This window comes from Rhea pennata, chromosome 20 (genome assembly GCF_028389875.1).
Source record: "Rhea pennata isolate bPtePen1 chromosome 20, bPtePen1.pri, whole genome shotgun sequence".
Lineage (NCBI taxonomy): Eukaryota > Metazoa > Chordata > Aves > Rheiformes > Rheidae > Rhea > Rhea pennata.
Window position 1 is genome coordinate 5991970 of NC_084682.1, and position 18740 is coordinate 6010709.

Sequence of the window (18740 nt, forward strand, 5' to 3'; positions counted from 1 at the left end):
GGTGCTGACTAATGCCGGGGCTGAGTCACGGCTGCGGCGGGGAGCGCTGCGGCAGCGGCCCCTCCACGCCGGAGCCCCGACGGGGCGGGCGCCGCCGCCGCTGCCGTTGCTGCCGCTGCTGGGCGGCGGACCAGGGAGGGGGAGGGGGGTCGGCGCGGAGGGCACCCCGCAGCCCCATAGCCCCGGGGGTGGACTCGGGGCGCCCCGGGGGAGGGGAAATGGGACCCTGAGCTCCGGGAGGGCGGCGTGGCTGTGGGAGCACCCCGTGCCGAGGAGCACCCAGCGCTCCCGTGCAGCCTGGGGGGCTCGGGGGGGCGCAGGCAGCCGAGGGGCCGCGGCAGCGGCAGCGCTGCTGCTGTCAGCGCCGACGCCGCTGTTGCCGGGGCGACGCTATGATGCTCCGTCCGTGCACGGCGTGAGGTCAGAAGCCTCCAGCAGGAACGGGGGGAGTCGGCGCCCCCCACCCCCCTCGCCGGGGGTCGGCACCGGGGCTGGGAGGGGCGGCCAGGCCTCCCGGGAGCGCCCGCGGGAGAGCCCGCCGGGGCGGCCGGCGGCACCCCCAGGCAGCGGGCACTGCAGTGTGAGCGCTCCCGGTCACCCCACGCAGGCCTTTCCCCCGTTCCCTCCCGCTTGTGTCGATCTGCGGGGCACCCACGGGTGCTCGCAGCCCCTCACCGCACCAGAAAGGGGGGGGGGGGGGGTCGCCTCACAGTCGGGGCTGCAGGAGGCAGGATTGGGGCCGGGGGTAGCGGCAGCCAGGCCTGGTCTGGGTGCAGGCACGGTGCAAGGTGGGCGGGGGGGTGCTGGCACCCGGCCGTGGCACCCCCCCCCCCCCCAATCCTGCATGATCCCTCCCGCCGTGGCTGTGCCCAGGCAGGCCCCATACTGCCAGCCCCATGGCGCTGCCGGCAGGCCTCGATGGGGTGCACGGCGTGAGCCTGGCGGGGCGGTGGGGCTGGCCCCCTGGGCGGCTGCGGTACCGCCGGGTGCTTGGGGGGGGGGGTGTCGCTCGGGCCTGGGGGCAGGCAGGGGGGTGTGTGTGCGTTGCAGCCGTCGGGGCGGCCGGAGGCTCCGCAAGCGCCCCACGGGTGCGCGGCCCCACGGGGGTGCAGCGGGGCCGAGGTGGCGCAGAAGGGTGCGGGGGACGGCGGCCGCCCCGGGCTGCGCCCCCGAGAGCAGCGGGCCCGGTGCAGCCCGGACCCCCGACCACAGCACCCGATCGCTGCCCCCCCCCCCCCCCCCGCCGATATAAATAGTAGCGTCTTCCCGTTCCCTAAATTTCCTCGCTGACGTAGCGCTCACGTCATTGTGTAGGTTGATGCTTTTCTATGAATGAGCCGAGATCCCCGTTACTACGAGCCCGATCCTATAAAAGCCCCGCGCGCTGCGGACAGCGCAGGCACCGCCACCGGCGCCGTCCCCCGCCGGGAGCTGCGCGGCACCGGCACCGGCACCGGCACCGGCGGCGGCACCGGCGGCGGCGGGGTCCGGCCGCGGCACACCGGGGCGCCGAGGAGGTAAGGCACCGGCGGGGCTCGCCCGCAGGTAAGGAGGGCCGGAGCCCGCGGCGGGGACGGCAGCGGGCAGCGCAGCCCCCAGCGCCGCGCACCTGCACCTGCGGGTCCGGGCACGGCGGGCCCCGCCGCCCCCCTCGGCGGGGCGGGCTGCGGCGGGAGCGCGGGGGGGGGGGGGGGGGGCTCTGCGGCGGGCGGGGGCGGCTGGCGCAGCCCCACGTGCGGGCCCGGTGCGCGGGGGCGGCGGGGCCTTTGCGCGGCGCCGGCGGGGGCGGTGCGCGGGGGCGGGCGCTGAGCACGGAGCCGCCCCGGGGGCGCGCACGGCGGGGCCGTCCGCTCCCGGCCGCCGGCACCTTGCGGGGGAGATGAGACACCGCACCCCCCTCCCGCCGGTCCCCGGCGGCCCCCCGCCGCTGTGGGCTGCCGTTGTTATTAAAGCCCCGGTGCTGCCAGCACGCCTCCTCCTCTGAGTGTCGCCGGATCCGGCCCCGACGGGGCCGCCCCAGCCCGCACCTGACCCCTCCCCCGGACCACGGACATCCCCGCCCAGGGTGTAGGGCCCGCCTGGGTACGGGACACCACGGTGAGAGGCGCCGCGGGCCGCCGCGCCCCGCACCCCACGCAGCGCCCCGTCCGGGTGCTGCCGTGCACCCTGGGGCTCCCCACGCCCGAGTGGGGCCGCAGCGCTGCCCTTGGTGCTGCTCAGCCCCCCACTCCCCCCCCGGCTAGGGGCTGATCGCCTTCACCCCGGGCTGCCCCTCTTCTCTTCCGTCCCCCCCCCCCCCGCCCCCCGAGCCCAGGGCGTCGGAAGAGCGTGGAGACCCCGTCGAGGAGACCCCGAGTCAGCGCGTCGGCACCTTGGCTCTAGACTGCTTACTGCTGCGTAGGCGACAGGACAGTAACAGTCTACAGTCATGGCTACTGAAGCATGACCAACCGCCGGCCCCGGCCCCGGCCCCGGCCCCGGCCCCGGCCCCGGCCCGCCGCGCCGCGCCGCCGGGCGGGGGGCACCGGGCCGCCGCCGCGCCGCCGGGAGCTGTCCCTAGTGCTGAGCCGTCGGGGAGCGGCTCCCCGCGCCGACGGGGCGCTCCCGGGGCCCGCCTGACCCCGCTCTCTCTTTCCCCTCCCGCAGACGCGGAGTCCCCCCCGCCAACGGCGGACGCCCCCGCTGCAGGTCAGGTAGGGAGGAAGCCCCTGCGGCGGGGCGGACACGCGTGGGCCCGCGGGAGGGCCGGGCAGCGGGGCAGGGTTGTGGTGCAAGGGACAGGCGCCCCCCTCCCCCCCCTCCTCCGCGCACACCGTCCCCCCCCCCCCCCCCCCCCCGTCCCGACGCCACTCGTCGGGGCCGCCTCCTCGCCGTCGCCAAGGCACCGGCTGCCCCCGGTTCCCCGACGTCGCCCAGGCGACCGTGGCTTTAGATTGTTACTGTGCTGCTGGCGGGGGTAACAGTCTACAGCCATGGTCGCCGGGCCCGGCGAACTCGCATCGCGGGCAGCACCGTCCCCTCGGCGGGCACCGGCCCGCGCAGGAGGCCCCCGGCCCCGGTCCCCGCCCTGGTCCCCGTCCTGGCCCTGCCCAAGCCCCAGCCCCGACCCCAGTCCCAGCCCCAGCTAGGGCCCGGCCCGGCCCGGCCCGGCGGGGCAGCGGGGCGCCGAGGGGCCCGGTGGTGCGGCGCGGCGCTGCCGTCGGGGCACGGCCCGCCTCCCGGGGCAGTAGGAGCTCACATGCAGGGTGCAGCTCGCCGCACATCAACTCTTACTGTTCGGGGAGGGCGGGCGGCGGCGGCTCCTCCTCGGGCACCGGGCGGAGCGGCGGGCCCCCCCCCCCCAGCCCCCGGCCGGCCAGCAGCCCCTCACCTGCCCTCCTCGCCGCGGCGGCGCTGGGGGGGGCCGCTGCCCCTCCGCCGGTGCCCCCGGTCCGTCCCCACCGGGCTCCTCCCGCCGCATCTGGAAGCGGTTCCCGGCGCCAGAAAGCGCCTTGGCAGCGCCGGCCCCGCTCGCAGTCCCGGGCCCGGCCCGGGGAGCGCCGGTTCCCCCCCGCCGGTGCGCGCTGTGGCGGGGTGGGGGGGGACCGGGGCGCGTCTCCGCCGGGCCCGGCAGCGCGGCGCGGCGCGGGGCTGGCGCGGCCGGGACTGAGCCCGGCCCGACGGGCCGGGCCGGGCCGGGCTGCGGCAGGCGGGGGCCGGGGGCGGTCGCAGGTTGCACAACCCGCCCGGCGCGGCCAGGAGATTCCTGAGCGGCGAGGTCAGAGCGGCCCTGCCTGCCCCGGCACCGGGCCCTCGGCAGCCGGCGGCGACCGGAGCCGGCCGGGCAGGCCCGGGGGGGGGGGGGGGGAGGACGACCCGTCTGCGCCGCCCTGGGGGGCAGTGGAGGCAGAGCCACCCGTGGGCGATGGGGATAACTGGAGGGAGAGGGCAGAGACCCTGGGGGGGGGGGGGGGCGCTGGACGTGCCCAACCCCTTGCAGGGGGGGTGCTGGGAGCACCCTGCCTGCTCGTCCCCACTGGGGGCCAGCGCAGCCCGCGGCTGGGCGCACGGCTGGCGCCAGGTCCGACAGTTGCCGGCGGCACCCTGCCCTGGTGCTGGGGCTTTGCCGCACGCTGCCCTCTCTCTGCCTTAGCACGGCCGCAGCGCGGCCCAGCCAGTGACCAACGTCGCCTCGCAGAGGGCAGCGAGCGAGCGGCCGGCGGGAGGGACACCCACGCCAGCCCGCACGGCCCCGTCGCCGGCACCGGGTGCTGCAGAGGTGCAGCTTGTTGCCCAAACACCCTCCTCCCTCTGGATAAAAAAACCTCATTGCCAGTGTCCGCAGGGGCCCAGCGGCAGCAGCGTCGCAGCAGGTCCATGCCACGGCGGCAGTGGTGCAGCTCTGGATTTTTCGCAGCCAAAGGACAATCCTGAAAGTCCATCCCAGCACGTCCCTACGGGAAGGCCGAGCACTGCCGCGCGTGGGGCAGCCCGTCCCGCAGGCAGCCAGCGCCGGGCCCAGCTCGGCCCTGCGCTCGCCAGCCCGTCGGAGAAGGTCCCCCCCACACTATGGCCCCGGGAAGGCGCAGCATAGCAGGGCTGCGGTGTTGTTGTTTTGAAAGCCAAATCTCTCTCCCTGACACACTGGAACTAATTTTCCTTCCAAACGAGTCCTTAAAAATATCCTGGATTCGCTGACACTGGAACTCGGCTTCCGACACATTTCCAAGCAGCCGGGCCTTCGGCCAGATGTCAATGCCGGGGGATAAAAAGGCCGGCCAGCTCCTGTGCTCCTCTTCAGCACGGCGCGCTTCTGACGGTGCCTGTGCTGGGGAGGAACGCGAAGCCTTCCCCCGCCACGGCTGAGGCCGGGCTGTATTTGCTATTTACACGCCAGGAAAGCGCTCGTACTGGTCTATACTGGGGCGCTGCCGCCCTGCCGAGAGACACGCGGTTGCGTCAGTCTTGCCTGGCCTTGGCCGTGCGCTTGAGGATTAGCGCTTGCGCCCCGGCAGCTCGCAGCACTTCGGCAGCGAGTTTCCGCAGCGCCCGGTACACGGCCGGCGGGGCCGGGAAGGCTCGTGCTTGGGGAGCTCCAGGCACCGCTCTAACCCCTGCAGAGCCCCGCAGCCGAGGGCTGGGCTCTTTCCCGCTCTGCACTGCAGCACGGGGCCCCAGGGAAAGCACCGGCCCCCGGCGCCACCCTCCCTTGCCTTCGGCACGGCGGGGAGTGCGGAGAGCCCGCGTGCGCCGAGGCCGGCTCGCGGCAGCAGCCGGCAGCCGACGCGGCGGGAGCGTCGCGGGGGGCTTTGGGGGCGGCTGAGCTGCCTGGGGCAGCGGGCGCCCACGAGGCCGGCGAGGGAAAAGTCGCCCCTGCGCAGAAGGCAGCTCGGCGGCCCTGGCGCGTGGGGTCTGCATGCAGCACCCGCTGCTGTTACCATCTGACAGCTCTTGGCGAAACGGCCTTTGTGATTCAGCCATGTGTTTATCCCAGCCAGCGGCCCAGCCCAGCGTGGGTTTCCATGGAAAACTTCCATCAAAAACAAGGAGAAAAGGAGCTACAGCAGGAGTGACTCAGCCACAACTGGAAGCTTCTGCGAGTGGGGGGAGCCGGTGCTGCCGGCCCGGCCCCGCTCGGACAGCGGGCCCAGGGGCGGCCCCGAGGTCTCGCTGCCGACCCGCCGCCTCCCGGCTCGCCCGAGCCCGGCGCCGCCGTCTCCGCCGCCCGGCCCGCGGCCCCGCCGAGCACGCCGCTTCCCAACTCCTCGCAGGCTCGGAGCGGCGTGCGGACTCGGGGGAGCCGCGTTGCATAACCGTCTGCGAAACACGTCACCTTCCAGCAGCGCCCCCTCCCCAGCCATCTGCGTCAGGCTCGGCACGTCGCGGCACTCGTGTCTAGAGCGGAGGAAAAGAGCGAGATGAGTAAGGCTCAAACCGCGGCGAGATCCGCTCCCGATGCCAGGCTCCGCGGGACATCACCAGCGCAGCTCACGGAAGCTGGTGCCCGTGCTCGGCGAGCCCCCGCGCGGGCGGCGGGCGAGGAGCTCGCGCGGCGGGCCCGGCCCTGGCAGCGCCCAGCCGGGGCGAGCGCGTGCGGCGCCGGCGCGGAGGAGGGCCTGAGTCAGCACCGGCACACGGGGAGGGGATCCGCGTGGAGCGGGAGGCTCGGGAGAGGGCGGCGGGCACAGCGCTCGCAGCGGTCCTTGCTTTAAGCAACCGTTACCGTCTTTCTCCTGCCCTTCCCGGAAAGCTCTGGGTTTGGGAGAGGGCTGGAGCCCTCGGCGCGCACCGCAAGGGAACGGGAGCGAAGCCGTCCCCAGGGCAGAGGCACGAGCCAGGCAGCGCCTTTGCTCGGAGCCCTGGGCTCGGTCCGCCACGCGCAGGGGACGGCACGGAGCCCCGGGGACATGGCCCGCGTGAAGAGGCACTGCTGCCCGGCGCCCCAGGGAGCCCCGCGGCTGCCACGGCGGGGCCAAGGCCAGCACCACGCAAAGGGCTCGGAAGGCTGCTGCAGGGGATAGAAACAGCCCTGGCTGGGGACAGAGGGGGGAGGCTCGACCTCCGCCCAAATACCTGGGTTTTCCCCTGCCCACCAGTGACACCAGCCACCCCCCAGGCCGGGCCCAGCTGCTCAGCATCGTGCCTGCCCCCAGGTGCCAGGCCGCCTCGGTCCCCCTCTCAGTGGGGGCCTCTGCTCAGGGAGAGCAACTCCGCACCCCACTTTGGGGGCAGAAACCATTCCCTGGGGCCACACACAGGGGTGGGAGAGTGAGCGGGGAAGGCAGACGGAAAGCAAATCCTTGGGACAACTCCAAAGCGGGGGGAACTTTGACAATCTTTTCTCCAGACTCCCCGCCCAGGGCTAATCCCCCCCGTTTCTCTTCCTCCCTGCAAAGCTCACGAACACAGGCTGCGTATCAGAAAAGCGAGCACAGGAAAGCAACCTGGATCTGCGAAGGGGTGGGGGCGGGGGGAGCATTTGAGCTGTTTCTGCGGCTGTCGAAAGCTGGAGAGAAAAGCAGCGCCTGCGTGGCGTGGGGCAGACACGGACGCGTCTCGCCGCTCAGACAGGACGCAGGAGCCAGGATTCCCGGAGCACCCTCCTCTTCATCTGTCAGGGCCCCACGGTGACGTCCGCAGGAGCCACTTTCCTCCTCCAGTCAGAGCGGATGCTAAATGCTTCCTTCCTTTGCTACTCACAACATGCACCTCACGTGGATAAGGGTCAGGTTTATTGATTTTTATTATTTTGTTTAACTTGATGCTTAAGACACCTGGCAAGACTCAGCTTTTTAAACCTCCTGGGAACAGAACATGGCAGTTGCAGTGCCCAAGCATCCTGAAAAGCCCCCCAGGTTTAGATTATCTGCCCCTTAAAGCACCTACACAGTCTGCCTAAAGTAGCTTTCTGAAAAGAGACAGGACCACCAAGATAAACGGCGTCCTGATCACTTACCACACACGTTTGGGTCCTTTCCTGTTCAAAACCCGAGCGAGCTGCTGCGGAGCCTCTCTCTGGCCAGTCCTACTTAGGGACACGGGGGAGGGAGCGGGGAGCTGCCGGGCGCGCGGCTGCAGGACCGCAGTGCAGGCTGGAGGGTGCCACCCGGGGAGCGCGTGCTCTGCGGCAGGAGGCCGGCACCTCGCCCCGGGAGCCGCCGCGGAGGGCACGGCGCGGCGAGCAGGCGTCCCTGTGCTGCAGTGCCTCCTCCGCGCCGCCCTGCAGAGCGGCTCCGGCAGGGGGCTGAGCCGCTTCGCTGCGCAACAGCCGCAGACCACCGCGGCCGCGGCGCCGAGAGCTGCAGCTCTCAAATAATTAAACAGCTAATGGCGGGATCTGCAAAGTGCTTTCTGCTGCCATCCTTTCATAGCTGGTAATAGCTCAAGCGGGGGGAGCAGCACTGAGACAAAGGCCCTGATGCTTCATCAGCAGCATCCACTGGGTTAAATCACACTCTGCAGCGCTGGCTGCTGAGCCTGAGCCCGCATGCTGCTGCTTCCCTGGTGTCTGTCAGCTCCTCGCCTCTCCCTTCACCATTCTTTTGGGAAGAGGGGCAGAGCTGAGATGCCAGGAGGGCACCTGGCCATGCAGATGCCACCCAGGGAGCAGAAGAGCACATCTGCCTTCCCCACTGTCGTTCCAGCAGGCACTTGCCTGACCATCACCTCCCCTGCAAGCCAAAAGCTTCCTCCCTCTCCCCCAAACTGGTCTCTGGTCTCCCCATCACAGTGACTGGCGGGTGACAGCCACCTCGTGCCTTCACGTCACCTAAGCAGGCACGAGGCAGCGTGGAGAGCCAGCCCTGCCTGCCCGGGTGGCTCTGACGCAGCCGCCATGTGCGGCTCCGTGAGTCAGCTCAGCCCTTTCATCCCCCACTTCCCCTTCCGAGCGCTGCGAGGATTCTGGATGCCACGAGATGGCAATGCTGGCAGCAGGCAGGAGCCCGCCGGAGCCCCAGGGACCGCTGCAACCTCCAGCCCCCGGGGAGCACATCAGCCCAGGTCCGGGCCATGGACGAAACCAGCCACATCCTCCTCCCGTCGTCTCTACTGCGCTGACACTTAACCAGCAACAAACCAGAGGGCAAAACTGACACAAATTGAAACTGCTTTCTTTTGCTTGGTTAGTTTTAACCTGCGGCAGTTCTCAGGCCTGTTCACGGCTGAATAAACACTCAAAGCATTTCCACCTACTGATCCCGCTCCCCTGTGGCTGCACAACTGTTTGCTCCAGCCTAGGAAAGTGTAAGGAGCACATGAAGGAGCACATGGCCACGAGGGGAACCTTCCCTCCCCCGCCAGCATGAGCCAACACGCTCGCACGCTGCCTTGCAGAGGCTCTGCCCCTCTCCTCCCCACGCTCATCATCTTGGCTGCAGGATGCTCCTGGACCACACTGTGCTCTCCTCCTTGCACGCCGAGGAGCACACAGTGTCCCGAAGATGCACTGTACCTTTCTCCAAGCCGAAAGGGCTGTAGAGCAAGGGTACACCCTGCACCTGGCAACATGGGAGAGGCGGATTAACCTATGATGTTCTGTGAAATTTCTTTTATCAACTACATTGCATTGTACCGCTAAGGAAAAGGGTCATTAGCAAAAATCCCCTTTGAGCAGGGCCCTTAACATGATACCATGAAAACAGCTCCAGGCTACAGACTCAGGAGAGACCGGACTAGCTTAGTCTTGAAGCAGTACAGTTACCAAGCAGAAACTCAACCATTATAGTAACAATAATAACCAAGATTTCTACGCGCTTCAGGAAAATATTGAAACCAGAGAGGAGCAGGAGTTCAGTTCTTTTCAAGTCTTCTTGTTCATGAAGACACTTCACATAGAGGAATATACAAGAGAAGAAATCTCTCAATTTCTGTGAGCTAAACTAGTACAAAGATTTTATTCCTGAAAGGAAACAAAAAGCAGCTCTGGCACTGCGAGAGGAGAATAAAAATCTAAACTTAGCCCAGCTGCAAGGTTGGCTTAATAGTTTTCACAGAGACTATATATACATATACACACACACATATATATAATGTATATAAAAAAACTTGGGGATAAAAAAGCTGGAAGAGCTGTGCACTCCACAGCCAAAGCGCACAGCCACTTCCTTTGGCCAAGTTGTGGGGCCCTACCTTTCAACAGCTACACAAGTTTCCAAAAGCCTACAAGCCGAGCTGCGTCACCTTTTTGTCCTCAAACTCCTCATACTCACACTTGCGTAATTATCTAGAGAACAAAGCTGGGGAGGGGGAGGAAAGGAAATAAAAAAGAAGAGAGTACGCCTGGTGCTGCGTTTTCACTGCAAAGGCGCAGAGCAAGATCACAAGGCCCTTTCTTTGGCCACTCTGGATGGCAAAGGAGCAGAGGGAGCTTTCAACCCAGACAGCAGGCTGCGCACAGCTCACCGGAGCCTCGTTTATTACAGATACCATTAACAAACGGCACTAGCCTGCGGCAGGTCCGCCTGTCCTTGTGCAGGGCAGAAGCGGTCCAGGAAGTCCAGGTAGGCCTTCTTCTGCGGCGCCGCAGCCGGGACAAAGTGCCCGCCAGGGTGCGTGAGGACAACAGGCTCCACGAAATGCTGGGCGAGCTCGTAGCTGAGGCGTGGGGTGATGACGGCATCGGCATCGCCCACGACGTGCAGCGTGGGCAGGGCAATGGGCTGCTGGTAGAAGTGGCTGTGGGCCGGGGCGCAGCTGGCGAAACCAGCCACCAGGACGGCGAAGGCGACGGGGAAGCGGGGGTCGCCGCGGGCCTGCAGCGCGCACACCATGGCGGCCAGTGCCGCACCCTGGCTGAAGCCCAGCAGCCCGTCGAAGGGCCCGCGCTCTGCCAGCGCCGCCGCCACGGCCGCCAGCGACTCCTCCAGCCCCGCCGGCGCCGCCGCCTCCTCCTGCGCCTCGAAAGTGCCGGGTCCAGAGAACCACCAGCCGCGGGGGTCGTCGTCGCTGTCGCCGTCGCCGCCGGGCACGGGGTGCGGCGCGCTCAGCGCCACCAGCTCGACGCGGCCGCGCAGCGCCTTGCGCAGCGCCCCGGTGCGCTCGCGGAAGCGGCGTTCGTTTTGCCGGTAGCCATGGAGGCCGAGCAGCCGCAGCAGCCGCCGCCGCTCCGACATGGCGGCCGCCGGAAGCCGCCGCCCGCCGCTTCCGCCCGCCGCTTCCCGCCGAAACGCCGCGCGCTCATTGGCCGGCGGGGCGGGGCCCGGCGCGCCGCTCCCGGCCGGCGCCGCGCGCGCCCCCTGGCGGCCGGAGGGCGGCGGCGGCGGCTACGCGCGCGGGCTGGCGGCGGCCCCGGCCCCGGGCCCGGGCCCGGCCTCGGCCTGCGGGACGGGGGAAGCGAGCGTCAGCCCGGGCCCGGGCAGCGCTGCCACCCGCGGGGGCCCCCGAGGGCCGGCGATGCCCGTCTCGGGGGGTGGGGGGGAGGCGGCGCCCGGCGGGGGGCCTCGCGGGAGGCTGCGCCCAGGCCAGATGTGCGGCCAGATGTGGTGCGCGGCCAGATGTGGTGCGCAGCCAGGGATCCCCCACCACCACCTCCCCGTACGTAGCTGTGCTGCCAGAGCGGGCGGCTCGGCGCCGAGCGCACCGGCCTGCGCTGCGCCCAGATGTGCGCCCAGATGTGTGCCCAGATGTGCGCCCTGGCAAGGGTGCTGGTTCCAGTGCCCGCTGGCGCTGGGCCGGGGCGGGGGAGCCACAGGATGGCGCTTTTGGCACGCGGCACCGGGCGCTACGACGGCGCCCGGCACCCGCCCTGCGCCGAGGGGCCCGCGGTGCCCGCACCCCTCCACCCCGCCAGCGGCCACGGGGCGAAGCCGGCGCCCGCCGCCTGGCCCGGGCCAGGCCCTGGCGATCCGCCGCCGTGACGAGACATGCTGCCCACCTGGTCCGGCCGTCCGGGGCGCTGGGGCCGGCAGCCGGCATGGTTGACGGTCCAAGGTCCCAGGGACTGGCTGGCGTAGAAATCCATGGGGTACGGCTGCTGCCACTCGACGTCCCGCAGCGCCACAGCGGCCTGCGCAGCGGGGCGAGGGGATGAGGCGCCCGGCGGGCCGGGGCACCCGCCGGCGCCGAGGCTCTCCCCGCAGCCCCGCCGCGCTCCCCCAGGCACTCCTCACCTCGTAGGGCGTCAGCAGCGGCTTGCTGAAGGCCTCTCCCCAGTCGATGGAGAGCCGGGGACAGGCTACCTGCACCCACCTGGGAGGGAAGCACGGGACACGTCACCGCCGCCGGCGCGCCGGGCACCGCGGGGAGGGAGCTGTTGGCGCACGAACTCGGGGGACGGGGACGAGCAGCCCTTTGCGACCAGCCGAGATACAGCCCTGGCGGGCACGCCGGCTCAGGGCTGAAGGCCCAGCTCAGGACAGCCTGGCACAGGCCTCGCTCGGCGCCTTTCCTGCCGCCTGGTCCCGGCCACATCTCCAGCACGAGGAATCTGTTCCTCTCCCTCCTGCTTAGCCACGTCCAGTGGAGCAAGAGCTCCACGCGGACCGGCCCAGGCTGCCAAGAATATTTCAGAGGCTGGGAATAAACACCCGCGGCGGCGAGGAGCTGCGCTCCCAAGGATGGCCACGTCCCTGGTGCCCGACCATCAGCCGCGGGGATCCTGCAGCTGCCCCAGGCAGCACGGCTTCAGCTGTGCCGGTGTCTGTCCATCCAGGTGACGTCAGGACAGACGCGACACGGGCGGCATCTGGACAGCCTCAAGGACGCTGCTTCGATGTCCGCAGCCGCGCAGCAAGGACAACGCCCCGGCAAAGCGGCTGTGGTTTGTTCCCGGCTCCCGGCAGCACAGTCCTGAGGGGATCCTGGCGGAACGAGGGCCAGGAGCCAAGGGACACCGTGCGCTAGGGAGGCCGAGAAACCCTCCGTGACGGTAAATCAGAGACGGGGATCTACATAGCCCGTTCCCAAATCCCCAAAGGCCCCGCAGCGAGGGAAGAGGCAGGAGGCTGTGGCAGCTGCCTTGGGGCTTCCATAAGGAAATGAGAACCAGATGCCAGAGGCCTGGACACTGCTGGCGCCACTGGCACAACGGGCCTGGGGACACCCCAGGGACGCCGGGGCCGGCGAGGGTGAGCACGAGGTGGCAACACTCACGCGTCCACGTCGGGGAAGAGCTGCAGCTTGCTGGGGAAGATCTCAGACAGCAGCACCCGCACGAAGGGCCGTCCCAGGGCACGGAGACGCGACTCCAGGTGCTGGGGGAAGGCAAGGCACCGAGGGGCGGTGAGGGGCGGCTGCGCAGGCTTCGGCGATGAGCCGATGCCCCCGGTCTGGCGTTTTCCAGCGAGGAAGCTGGACAAGCCCCAAGCCCTGCCTGCGGTGCAGTCACATCCTGGCACCCCTAGACCTCGACCGCATCCGCCAAGCCCCCGGGGCTGCTCCAGCCACGCGGCCACAGGGCAGCGATGGAGCTGGGCCCCGGGCAGCTGTCCTGCGCTGCGGCCACAGCTCCACCTCGCACACAGCTCTCCCCAGCGTGCCTCAGCCTAATGAAGTAATTACCGCTCAATGACAACAATCTGTTCTCGTTAGCGGCTCCCTTCTCCGGGACGCTTGCCTGCAGCAGGCTCGCGGAGGCGAAAGGCTGCAGGAAGGAAGCGACTGGCCCGGGAGCTGCCTGGTCCTTCCTTGCCCTTCAAAGCTGTCATTAATTGTCCTGTGCTCGGCCAGCCCCAGCGACGCCTCCAGCCTGCCCTTGGCTCCGCAGAGCGGGAGCAATTGCTGGGAACTCGCTGCGCCTCTGCTGACTGCCCCCAGCATCACCCTGCGAATGCACAACGCTCCCACGCTGTCCCGAACGCCACCCGCAGCCCCCAGGAAGTCCTACCCATCCTCAGCAGCACCGCGTCCACCCTCACCCTCCGGCAGCAAGGCCAGCACGGGCGAAGGTGCCACCCCTCACCCTGGGGGGGGGGGGGAAGGCTGGCCCGTGCTCCCCACCTGGGACCCAGCAAGGCCTGCATCCCCCTGCGTGAGCCCGGCGTCCCGGGCGAGCCCCAGCCTGGCAGCGGGTACCTGCAGGATGCCGGGGGAGCCCTGGCGCCCCAGTGTCCCCAGGATGAGCCCCCAGGTGCGGGCGCCGGCGGCGGTGCGGATGGCCTGCTGCCGAGCGCAGTGCATGCGCTCGTGGGCGTAGTGCTCCTGCGAGAAGACCTTGCTGTAGGGATCGTACCTGCGAAGGAGACCGGGGCTCAGCCCACCCTGTCCCCGATAGCGCCGCAGCCCGGCTGCCCCCGTGCCGCCCCCCAGCTCCGGCAGAGCGGCGGCGGGCACGTGGCCCCGCAGGCGGCAGCGGCTCCGGGGACCGCATCCGGCCCCGGCTGCGAGGGGCTGGTCCTGGGGCCGCGCTCAAGGCCCCGAGGGAGGGTAGACGCAGTTAGGTTGTCCCCTGGGCTAGGGGGATCTGCCCCGCGGCACCGTCCCTGCGCCCCTCCGTGCCAGCCCCGCTCCCGCGGAGCCCGGCCAGGACCGCTGGGGCTCCAGATCCTGCCCTGCCTCGCCGCCCTCCTTCGTTAGCACTAATTGGCTCCGAGAGCGTCCCTGCCCGGGGAAGCAGGGGCCCAGCAGGCTCAATACGGCTCGGGGACCTGCCGGGGGGACGCGGTGGGGGCGGGTGCCGGGGTCGCAGCCCCTGCACGCCCAGCGCAGCCCGGGCCGCTCGCTCTGCTCCGCGCTCGGCTCCCCCCTGCCGGCTCATCAATTATGAAGAAATCTTTGATTTGTTGCTTTGTTTGACGAGGGGAATTTTAATCAAATCCCACTCGGGTTTCGGCAGCTTCCCCAGCGCTATAAACCTGACGCGTGTCTCCCGCGCGTCTCCCGTTAGTAACAAACGACCTACTAAGAAATTCAGATTTCGCCAAATGGGCCCAGCCTTTCGCTCTTGATATTTCATCTGCTTTCAGCAGCCTCATCATCACGCTTTATGGCCTCTGCCTGCAGCAGCCGGGAGTTTAATGGCTGCACCTCAAAGAGCTTTCACAGGTACTTGTCAAAATGTTTATATTCAGCCCGAGTAAATGGCTGATGTTCATCTCGTGGAGCACGGAGCGGCAGCGCCCCTTGGCACCTCTCCACCAGCCTGCCCCCGCGCCGGCGCGGCCGCGGGCCCGGCTCCGCGAGGCCGCCGCAGGCGCCCGCCCCGTCTCGGCCGCCGCGGGGCTCTCGGGGAGAGCAGAAGGCGCAGGAGGAGGGTTTGGGAAGCCCGGACCGGGCTGCTCCCGGGCTCCCCGCCGCGGCCCCGTACCTGTAGGCAGGGATTCCCGGGTTGGCGATCATGACGGACTCCAGGTGGAAGCGCCCGTCGCCCAGGTACCTGCAGGGAGGAGAGGCGGCGCTGCGGGAAGCCGCGGTGCCCCGCGTCGCCCCCGAGCCCGGTGCAGCCCCCGGCGCGCCGGGGCCAGCGCCCGCGCGCGGAGAGACGTCCGCTCGCGGGGCTGAAACGGGCGCCCGCCGCGGCGCGCTGCGGCACGGGCAGCGCTCCGCCGCTACGGCCGGCTCTAGACGTTGCTGCTTCCATTTCTAATCGGATTTCAAGTCAGCAATTACATTTCAAAGCCTTTCATTCAGCTGCCCTAATGGAGTGAGGGCTCGGAAAATGAATTCAGACGTAAAACTTGACTAGATTTTGCCCTTAATTGGAGAATGACATTTTGGAAGATCAAAGCTAATATGTCTGCAAAAGTTAGCCCCAGAGACGGGCTAAATAAGAAAATAATAACGAAGGAAGGAGCAGCAGGAGGCTGCAGGTACGAGGGCTGCGTGCACCTGCCTGGGACAGAGCAACGGGAACGCTCCTTTCCCTGCTCCCCGCGCGGCTAACGGGAGCCTCGGGAGGCGCGAGGCAGAACGAGGCCCTGCACGGAGCCGGAGACCCCTCGGATCCCGGCCCCCCGCGCGCCGACGTGCCGGAGGGGCTCCGCGATCCCAAGTTTTCCCTCCGAAGGCCTGGGGGGGGTTTCCACGTCCGACTTATCCCAGCCCCCAGACGGCAGCTCCGGCCGCGGAGGGGCCGGTCCCGGCCAGCAGAGGAGGCTGAGCGGAGCCCGCGGCCGCTCCGTGCCCGGCGGCCCCAGGAACGGCCCGCGAACGCACAACCCCGCGCGGAGGGGGCACGTCGCGCAGCCCCCCGGCACGTTAGCGATCGTTACCCAGGGCTCGGCGGCCGGCAGCGTTTGGGAATGCCTCCGCGCTGAGAAGCTGGCTCCCGCCTCCGAGAGAGCAAACCCCTCGTCGCTGGAGCGCGGAGATTTCCTCCCGCGATGCCGGGCGGCCGCTGGCCGGGGCGGCTCGGAGCACGGCAGGCGGGAAGGGAGCGCGCGGAAGCTCAGCTCGCCGGCGGAGCCGACGGGCCGCCGCAGCGGGGCAGGCGGCCCGGGCACGCCGGGCGAGCTGAGGCCTCGCTCCGGCTCTCTCCCTAGGGAAGGGCCGCCCTGCTCCCGGGCTCCCCGGCTCCCCCCAGGGGTGGGGTCCTTGTATTTATTTATTCTGCAGCGCACTGTATTCACACTACATTAAGCATTTCCATTACCTAAAATAATTAGGTGATAGGAAGCGAAGTGCTCCCTCTAATTTGCTGTCCTTAAATAAAATTAATGTTGCTGTGATGTTGGGCCCCAGCCATTTGTCTTTTCCAATTACCCACCCGCCCTTCCATCTATTATCTATTCTGATATACGACTCAATTACTTCCTCTGCGTTACAAGCACGAGCCACTCCAAGCAGCGCCGGGAGCCGCGGGGAGCCCATCCCGCCCCGTCCCGCACGCGGCACCCGGGGAGCCCCGGCACCAGCCGTCTCCCGAAGAGGGGCGTGCAGCGGGCAGAGCAGCCTCCGGCCCGGGGTACTCACACGATAGCGTCCGTGTCCTGCGCGAGCCGGGGGGACGTGCAGCCCAGGATCTCCCCGGGTGAAAGGGGCTTGCACTGGGGCACGCACACCTTGTACTGGGAGCGCAGCTCCTGCGAGGCCGCCTGCGGAAGGCACCGGGGTCAGGGCAAGGCAAGCCGCAGCCGCACGCCCGAAACTCGGCTCTCAGCCCCGAGCAACAAAGACCTGGGACCTTCCAGCAACCCCTGCGGCACTGCTGGGTCCCTTGGCTCGTCCCATGCCCGTGGGGCGCCGGCAGCGATGGCCCTGCCGCAGCGGCCGGGCACCGGCTGCAGGGCAGAGCAGGCATCGTGGAGGGAAACGGCCCTGCACAGGAGAGGTGCTCCACTAGGCTCAGACAACGTATCAATTTAAATAAAAAATGCTTAATGCTTCAACAGCCCCCTGTTTAGATAGACATGGCTCAAGAGGCTCATCCATCTCCTCCCCTCCCGCCCAGCCGGCCGCTCAGGAGGAGACAGACGGACCTGCCGGAGCTTCCCCTGCCACTGCCGGCACTGCATCAAAATGCCAAGTGCTCCAGCGCCTGCCCTGACATTTACGGAGCAGCCCCCGGGGGAGCCGGGGAGGGGTGTCACCACGAGACACTGATCCGAGTTATTACAAAGGACTCGATCAACATTACGGCGGCAGCGTATTATCGCCGCTACTCATTAGAGGGGAACCGCCCCCACGAGCAAGCCGGGAGGCTGGGAGCAGAGAGCCTCGCGCGCGCCCCGGCGTCCCCGGCGCCACCGCGCACGCTGCCCCCGGCACCCGGCCGGCAAGCCGGGCGCCTGCCGCGCCGCGAGACGCTCGGCCGCGCCGGCGGGGCCACGGAGCAGGGCCGAAACCGAGCATCGCGCAGCACAGAGGGACCACGCCGGGCACCCGGCCTGGGTGCCGCACGGGGCCCAGCCTGCGCCCGCCGGGGCCGCGGGGCTCCCGCCTCACCTGCAGCGCGGGCACGAACTGCACGGTGCTGACGAGGGCCAGCGAGGCGCCCGCCGGGAAGTTGAAGCGCAGGGTCTCGAGGAAGTGGGACGTGTCGATCTTTATGTCCACGAACACGTAGAGCATCTTCACCCCTTGCGTGGCGTCAATGGGAACTGGTGACCGGGAGAGAAGGGCGTAAGGAAAGGCCGGGACACCCCGCCCCGAGGGCACCCCGGACACTGGGATGAGCCCTGTGTGGGTGCCCCAGCACACTTTGGGGTACACCCAGGGCCCCAGCAACCACCTCGCCGCCAACGCAGCCGTGCCCGGCGCCTGCTCCGGGCTGACCGCGGCCCCTCCGCCCCGCTCGGAGCCAGCTCCCGGCTGGTGCCGGCCAACGCTGCTTCCTGCCATCTCGCTCCTTATTTATGCCGGCGGATGCAGCGCCTCGGCAGCGCTCTCCGCGCTCGCCAGCCGGGAAGGGCTGTGCCGCCCCTGCGCCCGCGCTGTCACCCAGGGCACCTGCAGCCGGCGAGCAGCCGCAGCCGGGGGGCGGCGGGGAGCACCCGGCCGTTTCTCGCTGGATAATGGCAGCCCAGGGAATCAATGAACACAAATCTAATTACCCCCGGTGCTAAGAAGCCTGTGTCACCACGATTAAGTGAATAATTAAAGTACACAGAGTCTGCATCGATCCACAGCTCCACATTCACTTCCCATTTTGGTGCTCTTCACCTGATCACAATTAGGTGCAAATTACTCCCTCCTGCAAGGCAGGGCAGGCCGGGCAAGGAGAGGGAAAGCGCCTCTGTCCTTCACGGGGAGGGAGCCCCACGGCCGGGCAGGAGCTGAGCGGCCCCCCGGCTCCGGGCAGGCGGGACGCGAGGCCGGGCAGCGGCGCCCAGGGCAGCGGGGCCGGTCCCCGCTCGGCTCGCTGCCGCGCGGCCGGGCAGCACGACGCGCGGCCCGGCAGCGCCCGCCTTTCCCTGCGGCACGGCGGCAGCTCCGGCAGATGCGATTCCCATCCCCCGAGAGCAGCCGGCGGTGGCTAGCTCTCTGCGCGGCGCCCGCTCCCCAGCATCGCTGGCTGGAGACCCCCTTCCTTCCCTTCCTGCTGTTAATTATCTAATAGCAGGCTACAAAGCAGGAGTTTTTATGTTCCCTGTTTCAGCGGAGCCTGTAACGCTCGCGTCTGTAACAAAGCGCCTAGTGCGGATATTTATCACCGTGAGTGCTCACGCTGACACAGCTTTCGGGACACAGTTCTCAACCGGCAACTCCGTATTTTATATGGAGCATGATGCAATCCTGAAAACCCATCTAAAGAGCCCCGCAGAGGTCCGAGGACCTCTCTGTCCCCGCCGGGACCTGCCAGGCGAGCTGCGGGCTGGCAACGGCCGCGGGCAGGCGCCCCATGGGCAGGGGCGCGGGGTGCCGGAGAGCGGCAGGCAGAGCCCGGG

General features: G+C 69.0%; 2 protein-coding genes across 2 annotated transcripts in view; both read right to left on the reverse strand.

The window, feature by feature from the left end:
- Positions 1–5663: 5663 nt before the first annotated feature.
- DPH1 (diphthamide biosynthesis 1) overlaps positions 5664–18740 on the reverse strand; it is a 28612-nt gene continuing 15535 nt past the window's right edge. Inside the window, exons 5-12 of the mRNA XM_062592580.1 lie at positions 17299–17453; positions 16327–16448; positions 14723–14791; positions 13492–13648; positions 12571–12671; positions 11589–11667; positions 11354–11485; positions 5664–5874 (exon numbers count right to left, since the gene is read on the reverse strand). Of these exons, the coding sequence (XP_062448564.1) occupies positions 5809–5874; positions 11354–11485; positions 11589–11667; positions 12571–12671; positions 13492–13648; positions 14723–14791; positions 16327–16448; positions 17299–17453 (881 nt within the window). The 3' untranslated portion in view covers positions 5664–5808. The remainder of the gene's footprint in view (positions 5875–11353; positions 11486–11588; positions 11668–12570; positions 12672–13491; positions 13649–14722; positions 14792–16326; positions 16449–17298; positions 17454–18740) is intronic.
- Positions 9879–10638, reverse strand: OVCA2 (OVCA2 serine hydrolase domain containing). The gene has a single exon (XM_062592581.1). The coding sequence runs from the start codon at positions 10590–10592 to the stop codon at positions 9909–9911; it is 684 nt and encodes a 227-aa protein (XP_062448565.1). The 5' UTR covers positions 10593–10638; the 3' UTR covers positions 9879–9908.

Excerpts from the sequence above, each read along its gene's own strand:
- OVCA2 (XM_062592581.1), bottom strand. The coding sequence starts at position 10,592 with ATGTCGGAGCGGCGGCGGCTGCTGCGGCTGCTCGGCCTCCATGGCTAC.